This window comes from Helobdella robusta (genome assembly GCF_000326865.2).
Source record: "Helobdella robusta unplaced genomic scaffold HELROscaffold_33, whole genome shotgun sequence".
Classification (NCBI taxonomy): Eukaryota; Metazoa; Annelida; class Clitellata; order Rhynchobdellida; family Glossiphoniidae; genus Helobdella; species Helobdella robusta.
This window is the reverse complement of record NW_008704623.1, coordinates 590,929-612,474: the sequence shown is the minus strand read 5'-3', so window position 1 is coordinate 612,474 and position 21,546 is coordinate 590,929. Positions and strand designations below refer to the sequence as shown.

The window sequence follows — 21,546 nt, the reverse complement described above, 5'->3', positions numbered from 1 at the left end:
GACACACATACATACAATTCACACACAAACACACACAAACTAACACACACAGACACACACACACATACATACACACTCATAAACAAACAGACATACATACATCCACACACACACACACACACCCACACAAACAAACACACACTCATACATACATACATCCACACAAACAAACACACACATACATACAATTCACACACAAACACACACACACACACACACAAACACACACACATACAGATGATTGAGGTGATAGTCGACAAATTGCTGAAAACTCAAATCATCAGCTGTTCATCGGTGGTGGCTTGGGTTCTTTCTGAACCAATGGTCGCCCATCTCAATTGGTGCGTGGGATTCGTTGTATCATTGTTACTTCTATTATTGTTGTGTTATTGTTATTATTGTCATATTATTGTTACATTATTGTTATTATTATTGCTATGGTTAGACTATTATTATTTTATATAATTATTATTGCTATTGTTATTGTAATATTATTGTTGTTATTGCTGTAATCCTAACCTACCTACCTATTTACCCACCTACCTACCCTACCCACTCACCTACCCTACCCACTCACCTACCTATCGATCGACCTACCCACCTACCTACCCACCCAACAGCTTCTACATCAGCCACATACTGGCATCCACACTTGACAAGATGCACACACAGCTAAGCAAGACTCTGAAGGAGTTGGAAAATCTCAAGAAACAATCCTCCACCTACGTTCGTACTTCGTTACTGCCTAATTGTGATTATTAATAATAATAATAATAATTATTATTATTATTATTTTAAATAATATCATAAATAGTTGTAATAATAATTTTTATTATTTTAATTAATATTATAAATAATTGTAATGATAATTGTTATTAATTTTTATTATCGTAATATTTATTTATACAATGATATGAGGTAGGATGGACAGTAAGAGTGACAGAAAAAAAGACGGAGTTATAAAAACAAAGACAGAGATAGATAGATGGATGGATGGATGGATGGATGGATGGATGGATGGATGGATGGATGGATGGATGGATGGATGGATGGATGGATGGATGGATAGATAGATAGATAGATAGATAGATAGATAGATAGAGAATACACGCACAAAGCTCAATAAAACTAAAAAAGTCTTGAAAACTTCAAAAAGGATTCGTCTATAGTTGAACCACAATCAGTAAATGTTAATTTTCTGACATACAAGTCAAACCTCACTCTCATCCATACCCCTCAGAAAAAGCCGAAGCGACATCTGGGCGTCGACGACTACAACGACGACGATGATGACCGCAAAAATGATGACGATGACGAGAGGAATGACGATCAGGACGATGACGACCTTGACCTCGGTAGGTACAACGTCAAGAGGACTCAGTTCGATGATGAGATAGACGCTGAGGAGAAGAAGGCCCAGCAGCTGAAGCAAGAGATTAAGATCATTCATTGCCATATTATTAAGGTAATGTGTGTGCTTTCGTGTGTCTGTGTGTGTGTCTGTGTGTGTGTATGTGTGTGTGTGTGTGTGTGTGTGTGTGTGTGTGTGTATGTGTCTGTGTGTGTGTGTATGTGTGTGTTCGTTTGTTATTTTTTACCGATTTGATTGCTCATTCACCTCTCTACAGCCCCAATCAAATGTACAATGAATGAAGCAACCAACCATATAACCAACCAACCAATCATATGACCAATCAACCAATCATATAACCAACCTACCAACCTACCAGCCAACCAATTATATAACCAACCAACCAATCATGTGACCAACCAACCAACCAATCATATAACCAACCAACAAATCATATAACCAACCAACCAATCATATAACCAACCAACCAACCAATCATATAACCAATCAACCAACCAATCATATAACCAACCAACCAACCAATCATATAACCAATCAACCAACTAATCATATAACCAGCCAACCAACTAATCATGCAACCGGTTAACTAAATCAATCAACTCCCTATCACCCTAGAACATTGTGAACGTTCTATCTGATCACATTCATCTCTGTGAGAATGACGGCCTCTCACACGAAGTTCCCATGTACAAGATACTCAAGGATAGGTTGCAGGAATATCTCTACAAGGTTCCGCTTTCGAATTTAGTTTCACTTTCCGATTTTAGTTTTGGTTTCGCTTATTCTACAAGTTTTAAATTTTGTGGCAATGATATTTCAATTATATAGCGCTCCATTTATTTTATTAGAGCGCTTGTAATAATGTTAACACAAGTACACAACATACACATGCATACATCAAATTTTGGCATCCAAAGCCGTTATCATTATTACTATTTTTTTTTAAATACAAAAATATCATTTAATAAAAAATATTTATAAAAATTATTAAATTACAAAATAATTATAATTAAATAATAATTATACTCCTAACGACAGTACCACGAGTTCACGTATCAGTACACTGGGTACTTGAGTACCAGCGTCTTCACTGGAGATGTTGATCCGGACATACTACACATCTACAACAATTTCACTAATCTCTTGGCTCCAGTTTCAAATTAAATTTAATATAATTAAATAAACGATTATTATTTTTTGATTATTTTTTTTTAAATGTTATTAATTTCAATACGTATTTTCAAGTTGTGGCTGTTTCTTTTTCTGTCTATCAGTTTTTTAATTATTAAAGTAATAGATTATTATTATTATTATTATTATTATTATTGTTATTGTTATTATTATTATTTGTAATTGTTACAACAATAGATGTTATTTTGCTATTATTTTTTGTGTTTCATACAGACACACACACACACATACACACATGCATACACATACGTTCACAAATACACATTTACACACATTCACACACACACATTCACACACATTCGCTTGAGGTTAGGGCACTGATCTCTGCTCGAATCGTATTTCAATGTCATTCATCATCGTCATCCTTAATGTCCTTATTCAAGTTAACTCTGTTAAAATGACGCGATTCATCTGAATATACTAATGACAAAATGTTTTATTAAACTGGTTTATTAATAAAAAAATAAGAAAAATGTTTTTTCTTTATTTATAAGCTTAAAAAGTGAACGCGTAAGAACAGTCTTGTTTTGGTAAATGTAAACGAGATTTTTAAATTTAATAAAAAAATATAATTTTTATAACTGATATAAAAGATTAAAGTATTTTTGTTGAACCATAAGTAGCATTAAACTTAGCTTTTTTCACTTTACTTTCATTCTAACAAAAGAAAAATTGTTATTGTGTCTACACCTGCAACTCTATGGCTAGCTTGTTAAAGTCGAATTCACATTTAGTTTCAGCACAGTTTTTAAAAAATGTTTAATGTGCGATTCAAAGGTTCGTTATTTAATTTGGAGTAATTTTATATTTAAATTTTTCATTTTAATAAATAAAAAATATGTTTTATTAATATCAAATAATTTTTTTTCATGGAACCTCCATTGGCCGAAAATTTACAGAGTAGTTATTATACTTATTTTATTTATTTATTTATATTATTATAATTTCGATTTTTGTTTTTTAAATTCGGTGTTTTCGATACGGATGTATTTTTAAATTAAGTTTAAATATTAATAATAACTAAAAAATTAGATTTTTGTTATTTGTTCAAAAATTATTTTAAATCTAGTTTAATTATTTTAAAATAAAATTAATAATTAAATAATTAATATTTTTCTCACCGCCAGATGGACAGCAGTAGCCACATGGAAGTGGATAGCAAACGACGACAACTGCGGCATATGTAGGATGGCCTTTGATGGTTGCTGTCCGGATTGCAAGATCCCTGGAGATGACTGCCCACTTGGTCTGTTTATTGATTGACCCCGGATAAATTAACCTAATATTTTTTTAATTAATTAATTAGGTAAATCTTAAATTATAGCATCACTTATTTTTGTTTGAGTTAGTTTGTTCCTATCTTCGTATGACACTATCGTTAAGTTGTACAGCAGATAGATAGACATACTATCAGATCATTTCAATTTAAATTCCCCACATGACTTATTATTTAGGATTTTTAAACTTCAGGGATTCTGCTTATGTTAATTATTTAGTTAGTTTGTGTTTAGTTAGTTTTTGAAAGATTTGAAACAATTTAAGGTCCTGTGCTTTACATTATAATATTTTATTTATAATAATGAGAGTTTTTTTTTAAAATAACATAATCATTTTTTAAATCTTCTAATCCCAATTCAGTCTGGGGCCAGTGTTCCCACTGTTTCCACATTCACTGCATCGTTAAGTGGCTGAACTCGCAACAAACTCATCAAATTTGTCCCATGTGTAGGAGGGAATGGAAATTCAAGGAATGATTGCATCCTGAATTTTATCCTAAATATTTTTTTCTGAACCTCATTTATAATATAATCATTTTTTTATTAGTTTTTTCACTGCTATTTACAATTTACACAGACAAAAACATCTCCCAAAGCTAAAACCCTTGCGTTTAATGCCTAAGGCCAAACTATGTAATGTAATTTGGTTGTCATTATATAGTAAACTATGATTATTAAGGTTATTCAGTTATGGTCTTGTCATGTGCTAACTGTAATTAGGAATTATAATGGCGTTTTTTTCTTTTCTATTTTGTTTGCAGTGTCTTCATAATGTTTTGATGTCTTAATACAGGGCAGGGGTGGGCAAACTTTTTGTTGTGAGGGCCGCACATGTAAATTTTTTCGACCCTGGGGAGAATTTTTTTAAGAACAAGGCCTTTTTTGGCGAACAAGGCCTCGCTGGACGCATGCGGCCTTGCCCACCCCTGTCTTAATGTGTATATACACATGTTTAATTATACTTAATTAATTAATAGGAAGTTTGATTAGATATGTAAGATAATTGCTTGGGTGGATGTGTCTTCACGCCAAATTTCCAAACATTTATCATTCACAAATAATTTCTCCCTTTGTTTTTACTTTCAACTATGAAAATCTTACAGATATAGACGTTATTTATATTCGAATACAAATTCAATCAAAGAAATTCAACGGAAAATAAAATTAACGTAACACCAAAGAAACGACATTTTTAAACGAACTGTTCATTGTCGGCTAAATACATCTATTCAGACCATGGATTCAGACCATATATGATTCAGACCGAAATTTCTCTATCGTATCCTTTTTATTATAAGATTAACATAGAAGCAAGAAAAACCTTAACAACGCCACACGGTCAAGTTCCTAAGTGCTATATTTCAATTCCCACTCCAAATTTCCAAGCTTATCATTCATAAATAATCAGCGTAGGCTAATATGGTATAAAAAGTAAGAACAGCGTAGACAGACACCCATGTCACCATCAAAATCTTCAAAACTTCTCCCAAAAATGCGGGAGATATTCCTTCCTGTTCTAGGTTTCCCATTCCCTTCAGGAATTCTGCCTCTTCCGGATCTGTAGTTTTGTATTACGTGTTGATTGTGTTATGTACAAAGTGTTTGGCTTGTTTGGTTGTTCAATAATTTTCAAGTCACTCATTTAAGATTCATCAATTCATTCGCTCATTCTTTCGTCGTTTTAGTGATGAGAACTATGCTATGTGTTGATTCTTAAACATCCAGACTGAATATTTGGAAAGAGTGTTCTATGGATAAGTTATTACGAAATGAATAAGATCAGGTAAAGAAGAAGAAGAAAGGCGTTGAAAATGGTCGTGAATTCGTACAAATGAATGGATAATAATCTAACCTGGTTCTTTTTCAACAACTGAATGTGAATTTTAAAAATTATTTGTTATATTTTTAAAAATGATTGGGGATGATTAAAAAAATTTACCTTCTTGTTTGGAATCTAATACGAGTGGCTTTTTTTCTAAAGATGAAAGAAAAATTATAATTCCAATTTATTCATTTATTCATTCATTTATTCAATCAATTATTAAGAATGCTTTCGTTTTTTTTTTCAGAAGTATCTACCAACAAAACACACACATACACACACAAAGAGAGAGAGAGGAAGAGAGAAAGCACACTTGAACCAACGCGTCACACACATCTCATATGATAGACAAGGATCACTCTGCGTTCGAACCTACCGCTCACTGCAATCATCAGTGCCAGGCACCTTAACAACTACGCAAAAAAAGAAACTATACTCCGTAACTATATAACAACTTACGGAATATTTGATAATCCCCTTCTCCGAATCTGTTTATGACGTCATCGTTCTCGAACATTTCCTCCTCTGATGTGCGCGTATGTGACGTAATTTTTTTTAATTCAAAAACTTTATCAAGAAAAAAAAGTGAACAACTTGTGAACAAAAAGTGAACAATAATATAATTATAATACTATAATTATTACCATATTTAAAAAATTCTCTCTTGAGTATTTCACATAGGCCTCAACAACAGACACATAGCGGATATGAATACACATCCCACACCAACACACAATCGAACACGCGTCACACAATCATAATAATTATTATATATAAACATAATATCTTTACACTATAATATGGCAATTATGACTATTCAGCCTACAAACCACCAGTCTCTTGCCCATTGCATCTAATTAACATACGGTAATTATGAATATTCGGCCAACAAACCGGTCTCTAATTAACATAATTTAATTAACATATTACAATGTGGCAAACCAACCAGTTTCCTGCTCGTAGCACCTAATTAACATAATAGCCAGAGTCCTACACTTTGCATAGTGACAGTAGTCGTGGTCGAAGGCGTCCATGAAAATTAAGCAGAAATTATCCTGAAAGACGGCATAGTGAATGCAAAACGGGATTTTTTCGCACTTCTTCATGCAGTCATTCCACTTCATTCCCTTGGTCCTATAGGAAATGGTTAACCGATCCGACATCATGACGTCGTCGCACTCGTTCGTCCGCAGTAGTATGTGGCTGCGACCTTTCGCGTCGCCGAAGTCTGTGTGGCGGCGTTAGTGGCTCGTGTGGTGGCTTTGTTGGCGTGTGGTTGACGCGCCGGTGTGTGGCGTGGTTGGTTGTTTTGTTGGCATGTGATTGACGCGTCGGTGTTTGGAGTGTTTATTCTTGAAGAAAATTTTACGAGGGAAAAAAGTCCACCAACCCGGACAGCTTTTACGAAAATTGTAAGCTATGTAGTAATTTTCAGCTAGTGCCACGGGCTTGGATCCAACCTTCTGGTAGGGTAGTTTGGACATTGGTAGCCAGGAGAATACGCAGCGGCGACCAGCCCTTGAAGATTTTTTTGAAATTTTTTATCTTGTTGCTCTAATTTTGTTTGTTATTCGTTTGATTTTTCTAATTTCATTTTCGGTATAATTTTACAGCTTTGAAAAGAAAACTTTTAAATAAAACAAATTCACCAGCATCTAATCTATCTATCGATCATTTAAAACACACACACGTACACACACACACGTACACACACACACACGTACACATACACGTCATAAATTACAAGATGGCAGAAGGCAAAAGTGGAACAGAGGACTTGACAGTAGTACCATTCTCTACCAGAAAGTTCCATGGACTCTAAATTGTTGTTCACAACGTCCTTTTCAACGTAGATTATCTTTAACTCTTTCGCTGGTTTGATGGCTTCATGTGCGTGTGTATGTGTGTGTGTTTGTGTGTTTGTATGTGTGTGAGTGTGTGTGTGCGCGCGTGTGTGTGGGTTTGAGTGAGTGAGTGTGTGTGTTTATTTATTTTATTGATACATTTTTTCGCAGAGTTCATGTTGTCAAAAAACTAAATTGAAACGCAACACACCACCACCAACAGCAACACACCAACACACAACAAAACAACCCACCAACAAAACAACACAACAAACTAAACAACCCACCAACAAACAAACAAAAACTTACTGCTACAGACATCGCAGTACTCCCACGAATGTATAACAACCTCATTCTCGACGTTCTCAATAAAGCACCAGGGACCCTGCCTAATCTGCGGAGTGGGATTCCGGCAGAAGTTTCTGGCGCTTTTTTTACTGGGGTCCAGTCCTGGAAATGCGTCATTAGGGATGTCCTGATAGCTTAGGGGCTGGTACCTACTTAACCTTGCCGCGGCAATCCAGTAGATGCACCTGCGCCCAGTTATGGTCGTCTTCTTTGATCCTCTGTAGCCGTGACCGTTTTTTTTAAGTCTGCATGCTGATTGGTTTTGGAGAGATGAAGAGAGATGGAAAGAGATGGAGAGAGATGGAGAGAGAGAGAGAGAGAGAGAAAGGAGAGAAAAAAAAAGTGTGTGGGCGTGTGTGTGTATGTGGTGTGTGTGTGTGTGTGTGTGTGTGTGTGTGTGTCTATAGCATGTGTTTGTGTTCATGTGTTTTCAAAAAAACATATTTGTATATGTTATAACTAAAAAAACACGTATTACATTACATTCAGTATTACACACAATTCACACGCACACGTAATACACGACATAGGCCACACCCACACACACACACACACACACAGAGAGAGAGAGAAAGTGAGAGAGAAAGAGAGAGAGAGAGAGAGAGAGAGACACCAACAGAATACACGAAGGCGTATAATACACACAAACAGACCTCTGTAATCGGCGTTAGTGTTAGGGATGACGTCACACGGGTACCTCTCTTCGATGTCGTCAACATTGGTGTGGCAGTATGGCACGCCGCTGACTCTTAAAGTCACGCGGCAGTAGTTAAAAGCCTCAACCACGGACTGCTCCGTGAAATCCAACATTGAGTAGTTCATCCTGATCCGGAACATTGCCCACGGGAAACACGGCTGGCCGAATTTCGAGATGTTTACCGATCCGGAATATGCCCTGCCATCTTGCGGTAGATCACTGTCGGCCCAGACTTTTATTTAAAGAATTATTGTTATTAAAATAGTTATTTTTAAATGAAAAAGTGAGAAAAGATTTTTTTTTTAATTTTGTTCTTACAATGTTCCGTCTGCTCTTTCAACGTTGATACATCGTAATTCGGAACTGTTTTCAATGAAAATATTATTATATTATATATCAATTATATTATTGATACATTCATTCATACAAAAATCCAAACATACACATATTCAATTCCCACACACACACACACACACACACACACACACACACACGTACAAACACACACACACAAACAAACACACACACATATTCAAACATACAAACCCGCTTGCTCGTTAACCATAGTAAATGTGGCAAACAACGCGTTGCTAGTACCATCTTCCGGGTTGACATAGCAGACATTTTCCAAATATCCGATACTCTCGCATCCCGAGTGTGCAGAGCAGAAATGTACGCAACTTTGAAACGAATATATCGGTAATTTGAAACCGGTTCCGTCGATTTTTATCGTTTTGTTCACCGGTTCCGACATCATTTTGTAGTAATCTGTAACAGAGGTTTGGTGTTTGGACCGGCGCGTGATATTTTGTCTCATATTTATTTACAGTTTTTAATAAATTCTGGAAAAATTGTTTAAAAAATTACTCGATTAATGAGTAATTAACTTGCAGTGATAATAAAATTATTATAATTGAAAATGAAGAACAAGTATTAATATAACAGAGTCAATGGTCTATAACATTGCAGAAGAAGTCAGCGTCATGACAAAATAGCTAACACTTGTAACACATTCACATGTAACAGAAAATCAACCACAACAACATATAACAACAAAACAACAACACAACAACAACAACAGCAACATACTACAACAACAACACACAACAACCTCGGCAGACATCACAATACTCCCAATTCTGAACGTACAAATCTTCTCTCGGATTCTTCAAATAGCACCAGGGACCGCTTCTTATATGAGGCGTAGGGTTGCGGCAAAAATTTTCCGACTCTGCAATTGAACCCGGGAAGTTGTGGTCAACCAATAACTCGTACTGAGATGGTTTTTCACTCATTAGTTTGGCGACATGAGACCAAGATAGGCACTCGGCCCCAGTTACTGTTACATTTATATTTCCTAAGTAGTTGATGCCTCTCTTCATTAGGTAGCAGGCTTGAAGCATTTTCGGGTGAAGTTGTATTCAAATTAAATTAACATCACCACTCACCCCAGCAATTTCTGTCACAAAATAAACTAGTATTTCATTTTTTTAAAGTCAAAATCGTTGCAAAATGTAAAATTAAAATCTGAGAAATTGTATATAAGATTGAGGAAAATGTCACACTGATCTCAATCTAACCGTTATAACCCAGCCAGTTATCGACGCAGACGTTGCAGAATCTGCTGTATTCCTCTCCGTGAAAATTACAGATGGCCCCAGGACCCTTCTTAGAGGGCCGACAAAAGTTCACTTTGTGCTGTCCCGTCTCAAACCAGTGGGGGCAGAAGAGGTTTTCAATTGTAACATTTACTGTGCCAATGTACTTCATAGTGCCGAAGGCCTTGTCGTCAGTGTAGCACGGAGCTTTGTGGTAGTGGCGGTGGTAGTGGTGAAGTTAACGGACGATTTTGGAAAAAATTATATTGAAAATTAATCATAATTAGTTTAGTGTGTTATTTAATGGTATGCATTTTTAACCAAAAGTGAAAGAAATAAAAAAAAAAAAATCATTGTGGGACCTATTCAATTCAGGTTCTTTTTTCGCTGTCCTTTTACGAACATCAGTAATTTGCGTGCGTTTGAGTGTACACAAACAAATTAAAATAAAACTAAACTAAATTAAACAACAAAAAATAACACAGAATAAGAAAAAGCCAGAAACTAACCAGTGCTAATGAATCCTTTTAGAGTGTAGGGTGTCGGGGGCGTGGAACAATCCCTCATATACTGAGGCTGTTCCTTAGACATAATGGCCGCGTTGAACTTCCTCATGACGTACTTCGTGTCGAGCTGGTAGACCAGGAGCGAGAGTATCGCAAGTCGCGCGACTAAATTGCGATTCTTCCTTCGCCTCGCGATTTTTTCGGCCAGTTTTGCCATTTTGAAAGATTCACTTGTAGGCTTTTGATCGTTCGTTCAATAATAACAATAATAATTATTATTATTACTATTATTACTTATTATTATTGTTATTATTTATTATTATTATTTTTCATTTCGTTGTTTATTTATTTAATTATTCAGCGGTTTCTAATCGTCAACAGATGACGTAATTTATTTCTTTCAACCGTAAATATAGACACCGTCATTACCAAAAAAATTTCATTTTGAAAAAAATTTTTGCATAAATAATAATAAAATAATAATAATAACGAGAGCAGCTTGTTATTATTATTATTGTTGTTGTTATTATCATCATCATCATCATAATCAGCTGTTTATTAATTATTTCATTTTTCACGCAATAAGTTAGTAAAAAAAAAATACAAAAATAAATTAATTAACTAATCGAATAATTAATAAAAATACATGATAAAATTAATAAAATTGAAATTAATAAAATTAATTAAAATTAATAAAAACACATGATATGAATAAATTAATTAACTAAATAATTATTCGATTAATTCGATTTAATTAATTTAAATAGGATTTTTTAATAATTTTATATAAAGTTAATCCGTCAGTGAACTTCGTTCGTCGAAGCGTTAATATTCGTCCTGCTTGAGTTAACGTTGTTAACTTCGGCGTTTTTGAGGAATGAATTTATTCTACTCAATGGAGGGAGAATCATTTTGTCCTGGTTACTGTGTGATTGGTTGGTTGGTTGGTTGGTTGATTGGTTGGTTGGATGGTTGGTCGGTTGGGTAGCTGATTGGTTGGTTGATTGGTTGGATGGTTGGCTGATTGGTTGATTGGTTGGATGGTTGGTTGATTGGTTGGTCAGTCGGTTGGTTAAATGATTGGTTGGTTGGTTGAATGGTTGTTTTAATGGTTGGTTGTTTAGTTGGTTGGTTGATTGATTTGGTGGTTGGTAGATTGTTAGTTGGTTGTTGAGAGGTTGGATTGTTCGTCGGTCGGTTGATTCAAAAATTAAAGCATAGAACCTTAAAAATTCCTTCTTCTTCATGTTCAGATATTTCCTTTTAATATCACCCATCTGATCTTTTAATGATTCAATCTCGTTTTTATATTCTTTGTTCTTCTGCTGGTTCATGTTCATCTCTGAAGCAATGACCTGACGATGATGATGATAAAGATGATGATGAAGAAGATGATGAAGATGATGACGAGGAAGATGACGACGATGATGAAGATGATGATGACAATGATGACGAGGAAGATGACGACGATGATGAAGATGATGATGACAATGATGACGATGATGATGACGACGATGATGAAGATGATGGCGATGACGTCACCAACTTTTATTTGTTTATTTTTTTCCTTCAAAGTCTCTTGCAGCATAGTAACTTGCTCGTTGAGGGACGGGTTAAAATGGCGGGATAGAACCTTTTTCATCTCACTGAACATGCGTTCTTTTTCCTGTTGTGCGTGTGTGTGTGCGCGCGCGCGTGTGTGTTAGTGTGTATGTGTGTGTTAGTGTATATGTGTATGTTTGTGTGTTAGTGTGTGTTTGTGCACGCGTTTTGTACGTGCGTCGGTCTGTCTATGTTAGTATATATTGCAAGCGAGTGATTTTTTTTTATATAAATTTGTGTGAAAATTTTGAAGTTGTATTTCATGTCTAAAAATATCGTCATTTCTGCCACTTTCTTCGCCATCTTCATCTTCATCATCATCATCTTCATCGTCATCTTCATTATCATCTTCATCATCATCATCATCTTCACCTGGATGAGTAATTCTTTTTCCACGGCTTCCTCTGTCTTCTTGATGAGCCTCTTCTGCAACATCTGAATCTTTTGTATTAACTCGTAGGAATTTGGGTCACTGGCCTAATTTTTTGTGATTGGTTGATTAGTTGGTTGGCTGGGTGATTGGCTGGTTAGTTGGTTAGCTGGGTGATTGGCTGGTTAGTAGGCTGGTTGATTAGTTGAATGATTGATTGGTTAGTTGTTTGGTTGGTTGATTGGTTAAGTGATTGATTGGTTGGTTGGGTGATTGATTGGTTGGGTGATTGCTTGATTGGTTGTTTGATTGGCTGATTGGTTGGATGGTTGGTTGGATGGTTCGTTGAGTTTGATTAATTGAAATATATTCAACTTTTTAGATCAATTTAAATACATTAGCTATAATTTATGCAACTGATCAACCAATGGTGATATTCAAACGACTTAGCTCCGCCTACTTCTACTTTCTCCACCTATGAACGTTCAGCGGATTCTCAAGCTCCTCCTCCATGGACTTGCACTTCTGCCGCTCTTTTATTAATTCTTTTTCCAGCTTGAATATCTCAGAACTTATGGTGATGATGGTGATGATGGTAGTGACGATGATGGTGATGATGATAGTAATGATGATAATAATTATTTCAATGAATGAATATTTTAATACTCATCATCACCACCACCATAATCATCATCACTACCACCACCATAATCATCATCACTACCACCACCATAATCATCATCACTACCACCACCATAATCATCATCACTACCACCACCATAATCATCATCACTACCACCACCATAATCATCATCACTACCACCACCATAATCATCATCACTACCACCACCATAATCATCATCACTACCACCACCATAATCATCATCACTACCACCACCATAATCATCATCACTACCACCACCATAATCATCATCACCACCACAACCCACCTCATCTCGTTCATGTTCCCAACTTTCTTCATCAGCATCTCCCTCTCACTCCTCAGATTCCTCACTTCCACCTTCAGTAAGTTGACATCCTCCGAACGCATCTGGTACATCGTGTTGCCTAATTGAGTGAGTGAGAAAATGAATGATTGAAGAAGTGAATGAGTGAATGAATAAATGAATGGATGGATGGATGGATGAATGAATAAGTGAATGAATGAACGAACAAACGAATGAAAAAATGAATGAATGAGTGAATGAAGAAACCTCTAGTTAATGCGTTTTGTTGTAACTGGATCTTCTCGTATAGCAAGGTGATTTCACTGTTTCGTTTCATCAACTGGTTGCTGATGGATTTCTTCTCTTTGAATATCTGATTGGAGGATTGAATAATTGATTGAAAGAGTGAATGAATGATTGATTGAACGAAGGTATTTATAATTGATTGAATGAATGAACGATTGAACGAATGAGTGAATGGATGAACGAATGAACGAATGAGTGAACGAATGAGTGAATGATTGTCATCATCGTCATCTTACTTTTTCCATTTTCTTCTTTTCAGCAATCTTTTCCTCTTCCAGTGTGCCCAACTGTTTCATGAGTATCTTCTCCTTCTTGTCGGCAGATGTCAATTCGGCCATTTTGTCGTTAATGTCTTTCTTCAGTAAGTTCATCTCCACTTTTAGTTGTTCGCGCTCTTTTTCTAGTTTCTTTGGTTACGTTGTTGTTGTTGTTGTCATGGTTGTTGTTGTTGTTGTCATGGTTGTTGTTGTGGTTTTATGATGACGTTGCTTTTTTTTGAATTTTTATTTAAATTCTTTTGAATTTGAGTGTTTAATATTTTTCTTAATTATTCATTTTTATTTTAGTTAATTTGTTTTATTGTTTATTCATTTATTTATTCATTGCGTTCATTCGTTCATTCATTCATACGTTCGTTTGTTCACTCATTCGTTCGTTCGTTCATTTATTCATTCATTTTTAGAAACTGATTATAATTAGTTTTAATTGTTCTGATATAAATGTTATAACAAGTTACCAAAAAATCTGAATGTTCCTTGATAAGGGCAGCGCTCTTGTTTGAAATTTCGTCTTTCAGTTGGGACGACTGGTAAGTCATTGTCTTCAATTTGTTCTTCAGTTCATTCATCTCATCCTTGGTTGGTTGGTTGATTGATTGGTTGGTTAGTTTATTGGTTGGTTAGTCGGTTTCTTGATTGATTAAACCAATCAACCAACCAACCAAATTTTTAATCACCTAATCAACCAACCAAACAGCCAACCAACCAAATTTTCAATCACCTAACCAACCAACCAACCAAATTTTCAATTATCTAATCAACCAACCAACCAAATTTCAAATTATCTAATCAACCAACCAACAAACCAAATTTTCAATTACCTATTCAACCAACCAACAAACCAAATTTTCAATCACCTAACCAACCAGCCAACCAACCAAATTTTCAATCACCTAACCAACCAACCAACCAAATTTTCAATCACCTAACCAACCAGCCAACCAACCAACAAGTTTTTCAATCATCTAATCAACCAACCAACCAACCAAATTTTTAATCACCTAACCAACCAGCCAACCATCCAACCAAATTTTCAATCACCTAACCAACCAGCCAACCTACCAACCTGTTTTTCCACAAGGTTCTTGCTGTATGCATTCCTATCACTCCTTACAGCGTCAAACAGTTGCTCTTGTTGCTTGTATTTCGTCTCAATTTCGTAGGTTTTCTTCTTCAGATCGTATATCTCTGCCTCTTTCGATTTCAAACTATCCATCAGTTTCAGAGTCTGCGTTTTTGGAAAAATCATGTTGATCACTTGGTTGGTTGGATGATTGGTTGGCTGGCTGGTTTGGTTGACTGATTGATGAAACAATGAATGATTGACTGATTGATTGACTGATTGATTGGTAAAAGAAGGAATGAAAGATTGTTGGATCAAATAAATAAGTTAAATGATTGAAAGATCAGCTGATTAATATCAGTTTTTATGATGAGATGATGGTGATTTATAACTTTAATTTATGTTGCGCCTTTTTGTTTAACTCTATTTAAAAAATATTGTGCCTAAGTACATGATTACTTATCAAACAGCATCATACACTAAATCGAATGACAGATGGAGATTTCGTGGCATTCAAACCAAGTCGCTATAGCACAAAAAAGCCAGCCACTCTATGCATTGAGCCAACAACAAACCTTAACAGTAAGATCGCTAGATTCATTGATGAATTTATCTCTTTCTGTTTCCAACTGCAGGATGAGTTTCTTCAATCTTTCCATCTCCTCTCTGTACATCCCTACTTCCGTTTCCAGGTTGTGTTTCGTCTGCTCGAGAACTTTTACTAGGTCTGATTGGACTTTCGTATTGGAGGTTGCTTTGTGGAGGTTCTGTTTGGTTGGTTGATTTGTTGGTTGGTCGAATGGATAGTTGGTTGGTTGCATGGTTGAATGGATAGTTGGTTGGTTGGTTAATTGATTTATCAATTGATTGATCGATTGATTGATGACTGACTGACTGATAAGACATGCACTCACCTGATTGACAGCATCTCTTTCCCTCACCAAATCATCCTTATCTTTCTTGTCCTGCTCTATTAATTTCTTCGACAGATCTAACTCTATTAATTATTTGGTTCAGTTTGAGAATATTTTTAACTAAAATTTACTTTTAATTTCAATTAAAAATAAGAAAAAATATATAACCATGAATAAAAAAATACAGATCGATTTTCATCCAATCGAAAATAGGCAATGAATCGAACAACCAATCGTATTAAAGTTAATTCACCAATCAGCATTAACTTAAATAGGATTGGTGAATTAGCATTCATTCGATTGGTTGTTTAGATTAAGTTAAAAAATCGACCGTCCAATAGTAATAGACCTTTTTCCATTGCTGCCATTTGCAATTTAAGTGTATCTCTGGACTGTTCTAATTCTAATCTTTGGTCTTCCACAATTTTCAATTTCCGGTTGGCGTTATCTCTCATTTTTATGATCTTTTGTATTTCCGCTTTTAAATTGTTTACCTCTTCTTCACGTTGCTGGAATGAATAAATGAATGAAAAAATGAATGAATGAATGAAAAAATGAGATAATGAAAAAGTAATGGGGCGAAAGAATGAATGATTGAAAGTGAATAAAATTCTAACTTAGCGTTATGGCAGACTAAATCCAAAACCATTCACTATTTACTCCACTTAATTTAATATTATAATTAAATTAGTACTAACTGAATAATGAATTGAATGCAAACTTTAAGTTCGATGTTTTTGTTGTTGTTGAGGTTGGTGAGCGTCTCACAAGCGTTCAACTGCATCTCAAAATCGATCTGAATTTTCTGATAGCGACTTTCTAGTGACTCTTTCTCTTTTTGCTGCTTGTCTAGTGCTAACTAAAGATTCGTTTGTTTGTTTGTTTGTTTGTTTGTCTGTTTGTATTTGTTTGTTTTGTAGTATATGTCTCTTTTTTATTGTTTAAAACTAAAATGTATTCGATGTTTCATTTCATGTTAATTTACCTCTTGACGACAAATGCTAGTATACTAATACCATGAAGTATAACTCTGTGTGTGCGTGTGTGTGTTTGTGTGTGTGTGTGTGTGTGTGCAGGTATGTAAGTAGGTTTATGGGTTTGTATGTATGTGTATGTGAGTGTGTGAGCGCGTGTGAACTTGACAAAAAAACCCGACTTTAATTTCGTTTTTATCCTTTTGCACTCTTGCAACCTCTCCTTTGAGGTCTTCGATTTTTTTTACAAGGGTTTCATTTTCGCGCTCTTTTTGAGTCAACACCGTCTGCAGTTGTTTCAACTCGCGCTCCAGCTTGTCCTTCTTACGACTCTCTTTCTGGTTTTCATTTGTGCGCGTTTGCAGTTCTTGATCCAACTGATTGATTGGTTGAATGAATGAATGAATGAGTGAATGAATGAATGAAAGAGTGAATGAATGGATGAATGAATAAACCTACCTCTTGCAGCCTATCTTTAAGTTCCTCAATTTCATCCTGCTCCATCTTTCCTTTCTCATGTAACTCCAACATTTGTTTCGTTAACTCCTTGATCTCTATCATTAATTATAATTATTAATTCCAATTATTCGTAATTATGACAGTTGTAATTATATTTATAATTATAGTTATTCATAATTTTAATGAGTGGTTGAATGAATGATTTCCAATTACATTGATTTAGTTTGTGATCAAATTGCTCAAAAAATGTTCTCAACATAGAGTCCTATCCGAAATTGTTAGTAGGAGAGAAAAATAGAAGTCTGTGAATGAGTTTTTCACGCACGTAAGTGTGTGTATTTGTGTGTGTCCGCTGCGCTTTTGTGTGTATTTGTTGCGTATTTTTGTATAAATTTGCGTATCTAGTGGCGTATTTAAGTACCTTTTATTAGTTCTTCTTTTTCGTTTAGTAATTCTTGCTCTCTAGATTGAAAAAAAATTGTGTTAAAATTTTTTTAAATTATTCCACACACGCGCGCGCACGCGCACACACGCACGCACACACACAACATATGATTGATTAATCTTCTATCATTTAGTTAGTCATTCGTTTACTTAAATATACAACAATGTCAAACTTTAGCAGTCACCCTCCTCACCATCAACTTAACTTTATACATTGCGTCATCTGCACGTATTTTCAACACTAACATTAACTTCTTGCTGACGTCATCTTCGTCATCGTCAGCATCCTCTTTATTCATTTCTTTCTTCTTCCTCTCCAGACTCTCCTTCAGTCCATCTATCTCTCTCTTCAAGGCGTCGACTTCCGATTGCTGTTGCGACTCTTTCGACTTGCTCGCTTCCAACTTTTCCGCGGCTAACTCCAAATCCTTTTTAAATATTTTTTATTTCTAAATAATAACAACATAAATAATAATAAGAAAAATAACAATAAAAAGATTTATAATAACAATAGCACCTTTCTTAAATTTTCAATCGTAAGAACGCCACTGGACAGCTTATTGTTACTACTCATCAGCTCCTGGTTCAACTCCAGGCACTTCTGAACAAGTCTTTCCTCGGATATGTAACATTTTTTAAGAGCGCCAAACAGTTTCTCGTACTCTTTCCGAAATTTCTCGAAGTTTTGATTGTCTGAGAGCTCTTCCAACACCTAGAAATATCAACATATAAAATTTAATAAACCTATTTCTTTATTATTAAATGAAAAACTAATATTAATATAGATAATTTAGATAAAATTTAATTTAACCATCAATTTTCAATATTTATAGGTAATGTATTGTATGAACAGCAAGCTGTGGAAAAATGCGTCGTAGAATTGAGTATGTCTAGATTATTTTAAACATATTTTTCCCATGCTTAATGATTATCGCTACATGGTCTGGATTAGTACGTAATCCGCCTACTTGTTTGAAAGCGTTCTCCATATCGTCAAAACTCTTCCCGTCAAATGACATCTTGCCTTTTTCGTTCTAAAATTTTTATAATTAGTTTTTGAAAAACAATTTTTTTAATTAAAATTGGATATTTTAATTTTGAAATTGATAGCGTTGATTTTCATTTGTGCGTTTTAGCAGTTATTGATCTAACTCAAGGGAGAGAGTAAACTACGGCCTGCGGTCGGCCCGCGAAGGTATTTTATGCGGCCCGCGAGGCCTTGTTCGCCAAAAAAGTTGTCAGCCAGACATTGTGACCAAAAAAAGAAGTCACAAATCTTAAAAAAATTACCCCCAAGGTCGAAAAAATTTGCTATTTAAGTACATATGCGGCCCTTCAAAGGTAAAATAGTTCTCAGTGCGGCCCTCAGCAAAAAGTTTGCCCCTCCCTTGATCTATAACTGATTGATTGGTTGAATGAATGATTAAATGGATGAATTAATAAATGAATATCGTCGCAATAATAATGATAATAATATAACAACGGGAATAATAATAAAGATGTTGATAACAATGAAATTACAAGTTACACAATTCCTTTAAAAATGATAGACGAAATTTTGAGTGATTTTGTTGTAAAAAATGTTGAATTTTCGAATCAATAGTTTCAAAAAAAACTTACAAAATCCATAATTATCTGTTAGATTTTATTACAAAATGGATGGGAATGTAAAAAACTATCGAAAATTTCTTTATTAAGTTGTAAATAATTATTTTTATTTAATTCTTAATGACCCATTAAAGTATCAAACTACGAAATTAATGATTCTTTACTAGAATTTTCCTATTTTTAATAAAATTTCCAACTATAATTAACCACAAATTCAATGATAATTAATTTATATTTCATAATATCAATGATAATATTAATATATATTAATAAATATAGAACAATAATTGGAGTTATATTTAAAAACTTTTCAAAGTGCTTCTAAGTTGCTGTGGAAACAAACGCACTTTGCATTGCAAAAACATTCATTTGAATAGATCTTATTAAAAAAGAACAGATTCATATTTTAAATCATTTTTATTATCTAATTAGTATTGTAGATAGCTTTTTTTGGTCATATTTAAAAAAAATCAATGGCACCATTTAAGAGTTTTAACTAAATTTACTTTTAAATTTGTTTACATTAAATTCACTTTTTGAAAATAAATATTACTGCTTAAAAAATCATGGTTTTTGAGCAAAAATCGCTCCTAAAAACTCTAAGTTTCTTATCTTTACACTAATTTAAAAAAAATTTAAAAACCAATTATGACAGTTAAGACGTTATATATGATAAATCTTCAATTAAACCGAAATTTCATCTCCAAATTTCGCTACAATTTCGGCGTTTTTTTACTGTCCTTACCAGCCCAATCACAGCCAAAAAGATTTTTAGCAACAAAAAAATCGGCCTTACTAAAATTCTCTAATCTTCAGGACCGCGTGAAAAACGTCATTGAGTTTGATTGGGGATTTCTGACAGACAAAAAAAATCGTGATATGCTAAGGGAGAATATTGGCAATAGGAAAGGTGCTGGGGATATCAATAGAGTGGTCCGTCAGTGATTAAGATTTGAGATTTTAAGATTGAAAATAATAATAATTGAAATAATATTTTGTAATTATATTTGTTTTTTCATTATTTAAAAAATTGAAATTAATTAAACTAATTCAGTTTAGTTTTTTTAGGATTTTAAAATTTGAATAAAACATTTTTAATTAATAATAATAATAATTAGTGATTTGAAGATTAAAAAAATTTATTCATCATATCCATTTCGTTATGTTATCAATTTATTTTTACTCTAATTAATCAATAATAATTTTTTATTTAAAGGTAGAACTTTTCAACAAATTGAAAGACGTGACCAAAGGATCGTTAGAAGTATTTAAAATAATAATAACAATAAATAATGATAATAATAATAATAAGAGAATAATAATACTGTAAATAACAATGCTTATATGAAATACTAATTGCAATAAATAGTAGTAGTAGTAGTAGTAGTAGCAGTAGTAGTAGTAGTAGTAGTAGTAGTAGAAGCAGCAGTTGTAGTTGTTGTAGTAGTAGTAGCAGTAGTGTAGTAGTAGTAATAGTAGTAGCAGTTGTGTAGTAGTAGTAATAGTAGCAGTAATAGTATCAGTAGTGGCTATAATAAAGTGACGTTATATTATAATTGGTTGTTATATCTTAATCATAATTTGTTCATCTAAATTTTCATTATTTAAATTAACTTTTAGTATGATGTCATAAAGCAAAAGCTGTACAATGCCGCTTTCGACCTACCCAACCTAACTCATCCAAATGCGGTTTAAAAATTTTTAATTTGAAAAATTTTTTTTTGTTACAATAAATATAATTAAATCTTTTCATCCTGACATGTGTTTTAAGCATATTCTAATCATCTTAAATCATTATCACATTCAATCACATCTTCATACACCAATTCATCATTATCCTCATCACCATCATCATTGGCTTTAGAATGATTTTTTGTAATGATTGAATTTACATTGGTTTCATAAATTTTTCAAAAGCCAATTGGC

The 21,546-nt window shown here is 34.0% G+C and overlaps 2 protein-coding genes across 2 annotated transcripts in view; both read left to right on the top strand.

The window, feature by feature from the left end:
• Positions 1-3,025, top strand: part of HELRODRAFT_192423 (hypothetical protein) — an 11,428-nt gene extending 8,403 nt beyond the window's left edge. The window contains exons 15-20 of the mRNA XM_009022732.1: positions 238-341; positions 621-726; positions 1,241-1,465; positions 1,988-2,101; positions 2,411-2,606; positions 2,743-3,025. Of these exons, the coding sequence (XP_009020980.1) occupies positions 238-341; positions 621-726; positions 1,241-1,465; positions 1,988-2,101; positions 2,411-2,536 (675 nt within the window). The 3' untranslated portion in view covers positions 2,537-2,606; positions 2,743-3,025. The remainder of the gene's footprint in view (positions 1-237; positions 342-620; positions 727-1,240; positions 1,466-1,987; positions 2,102-2,410; positions 2,607-2,742) is intronic.
• A 264-nt stretch (positions 3,026-3,289) lies between these two features.
• On the top strand, positions 3,290-5,020 carry HELRODRAFT_100818 (hypothetical protein). The gene is made up of 3 exons (XM_009022731.1): positions 3,290-3,341; positions 3,691-3,809; positions 4,202-5,020. Exons 1-3 carry the CDS (start codon positions 3,319-3,321, stop codon positions 4,315-4,317), a joined length of 258 nt encoding a protein of 85 aa, XP_009020979.1. The 5' UTR covers positions 3,290-3,318; the 3' UTR covers positions 4,318-5,020.
• Positions 5,021-21,546: the final 16,526 nt, after the last annotated feature.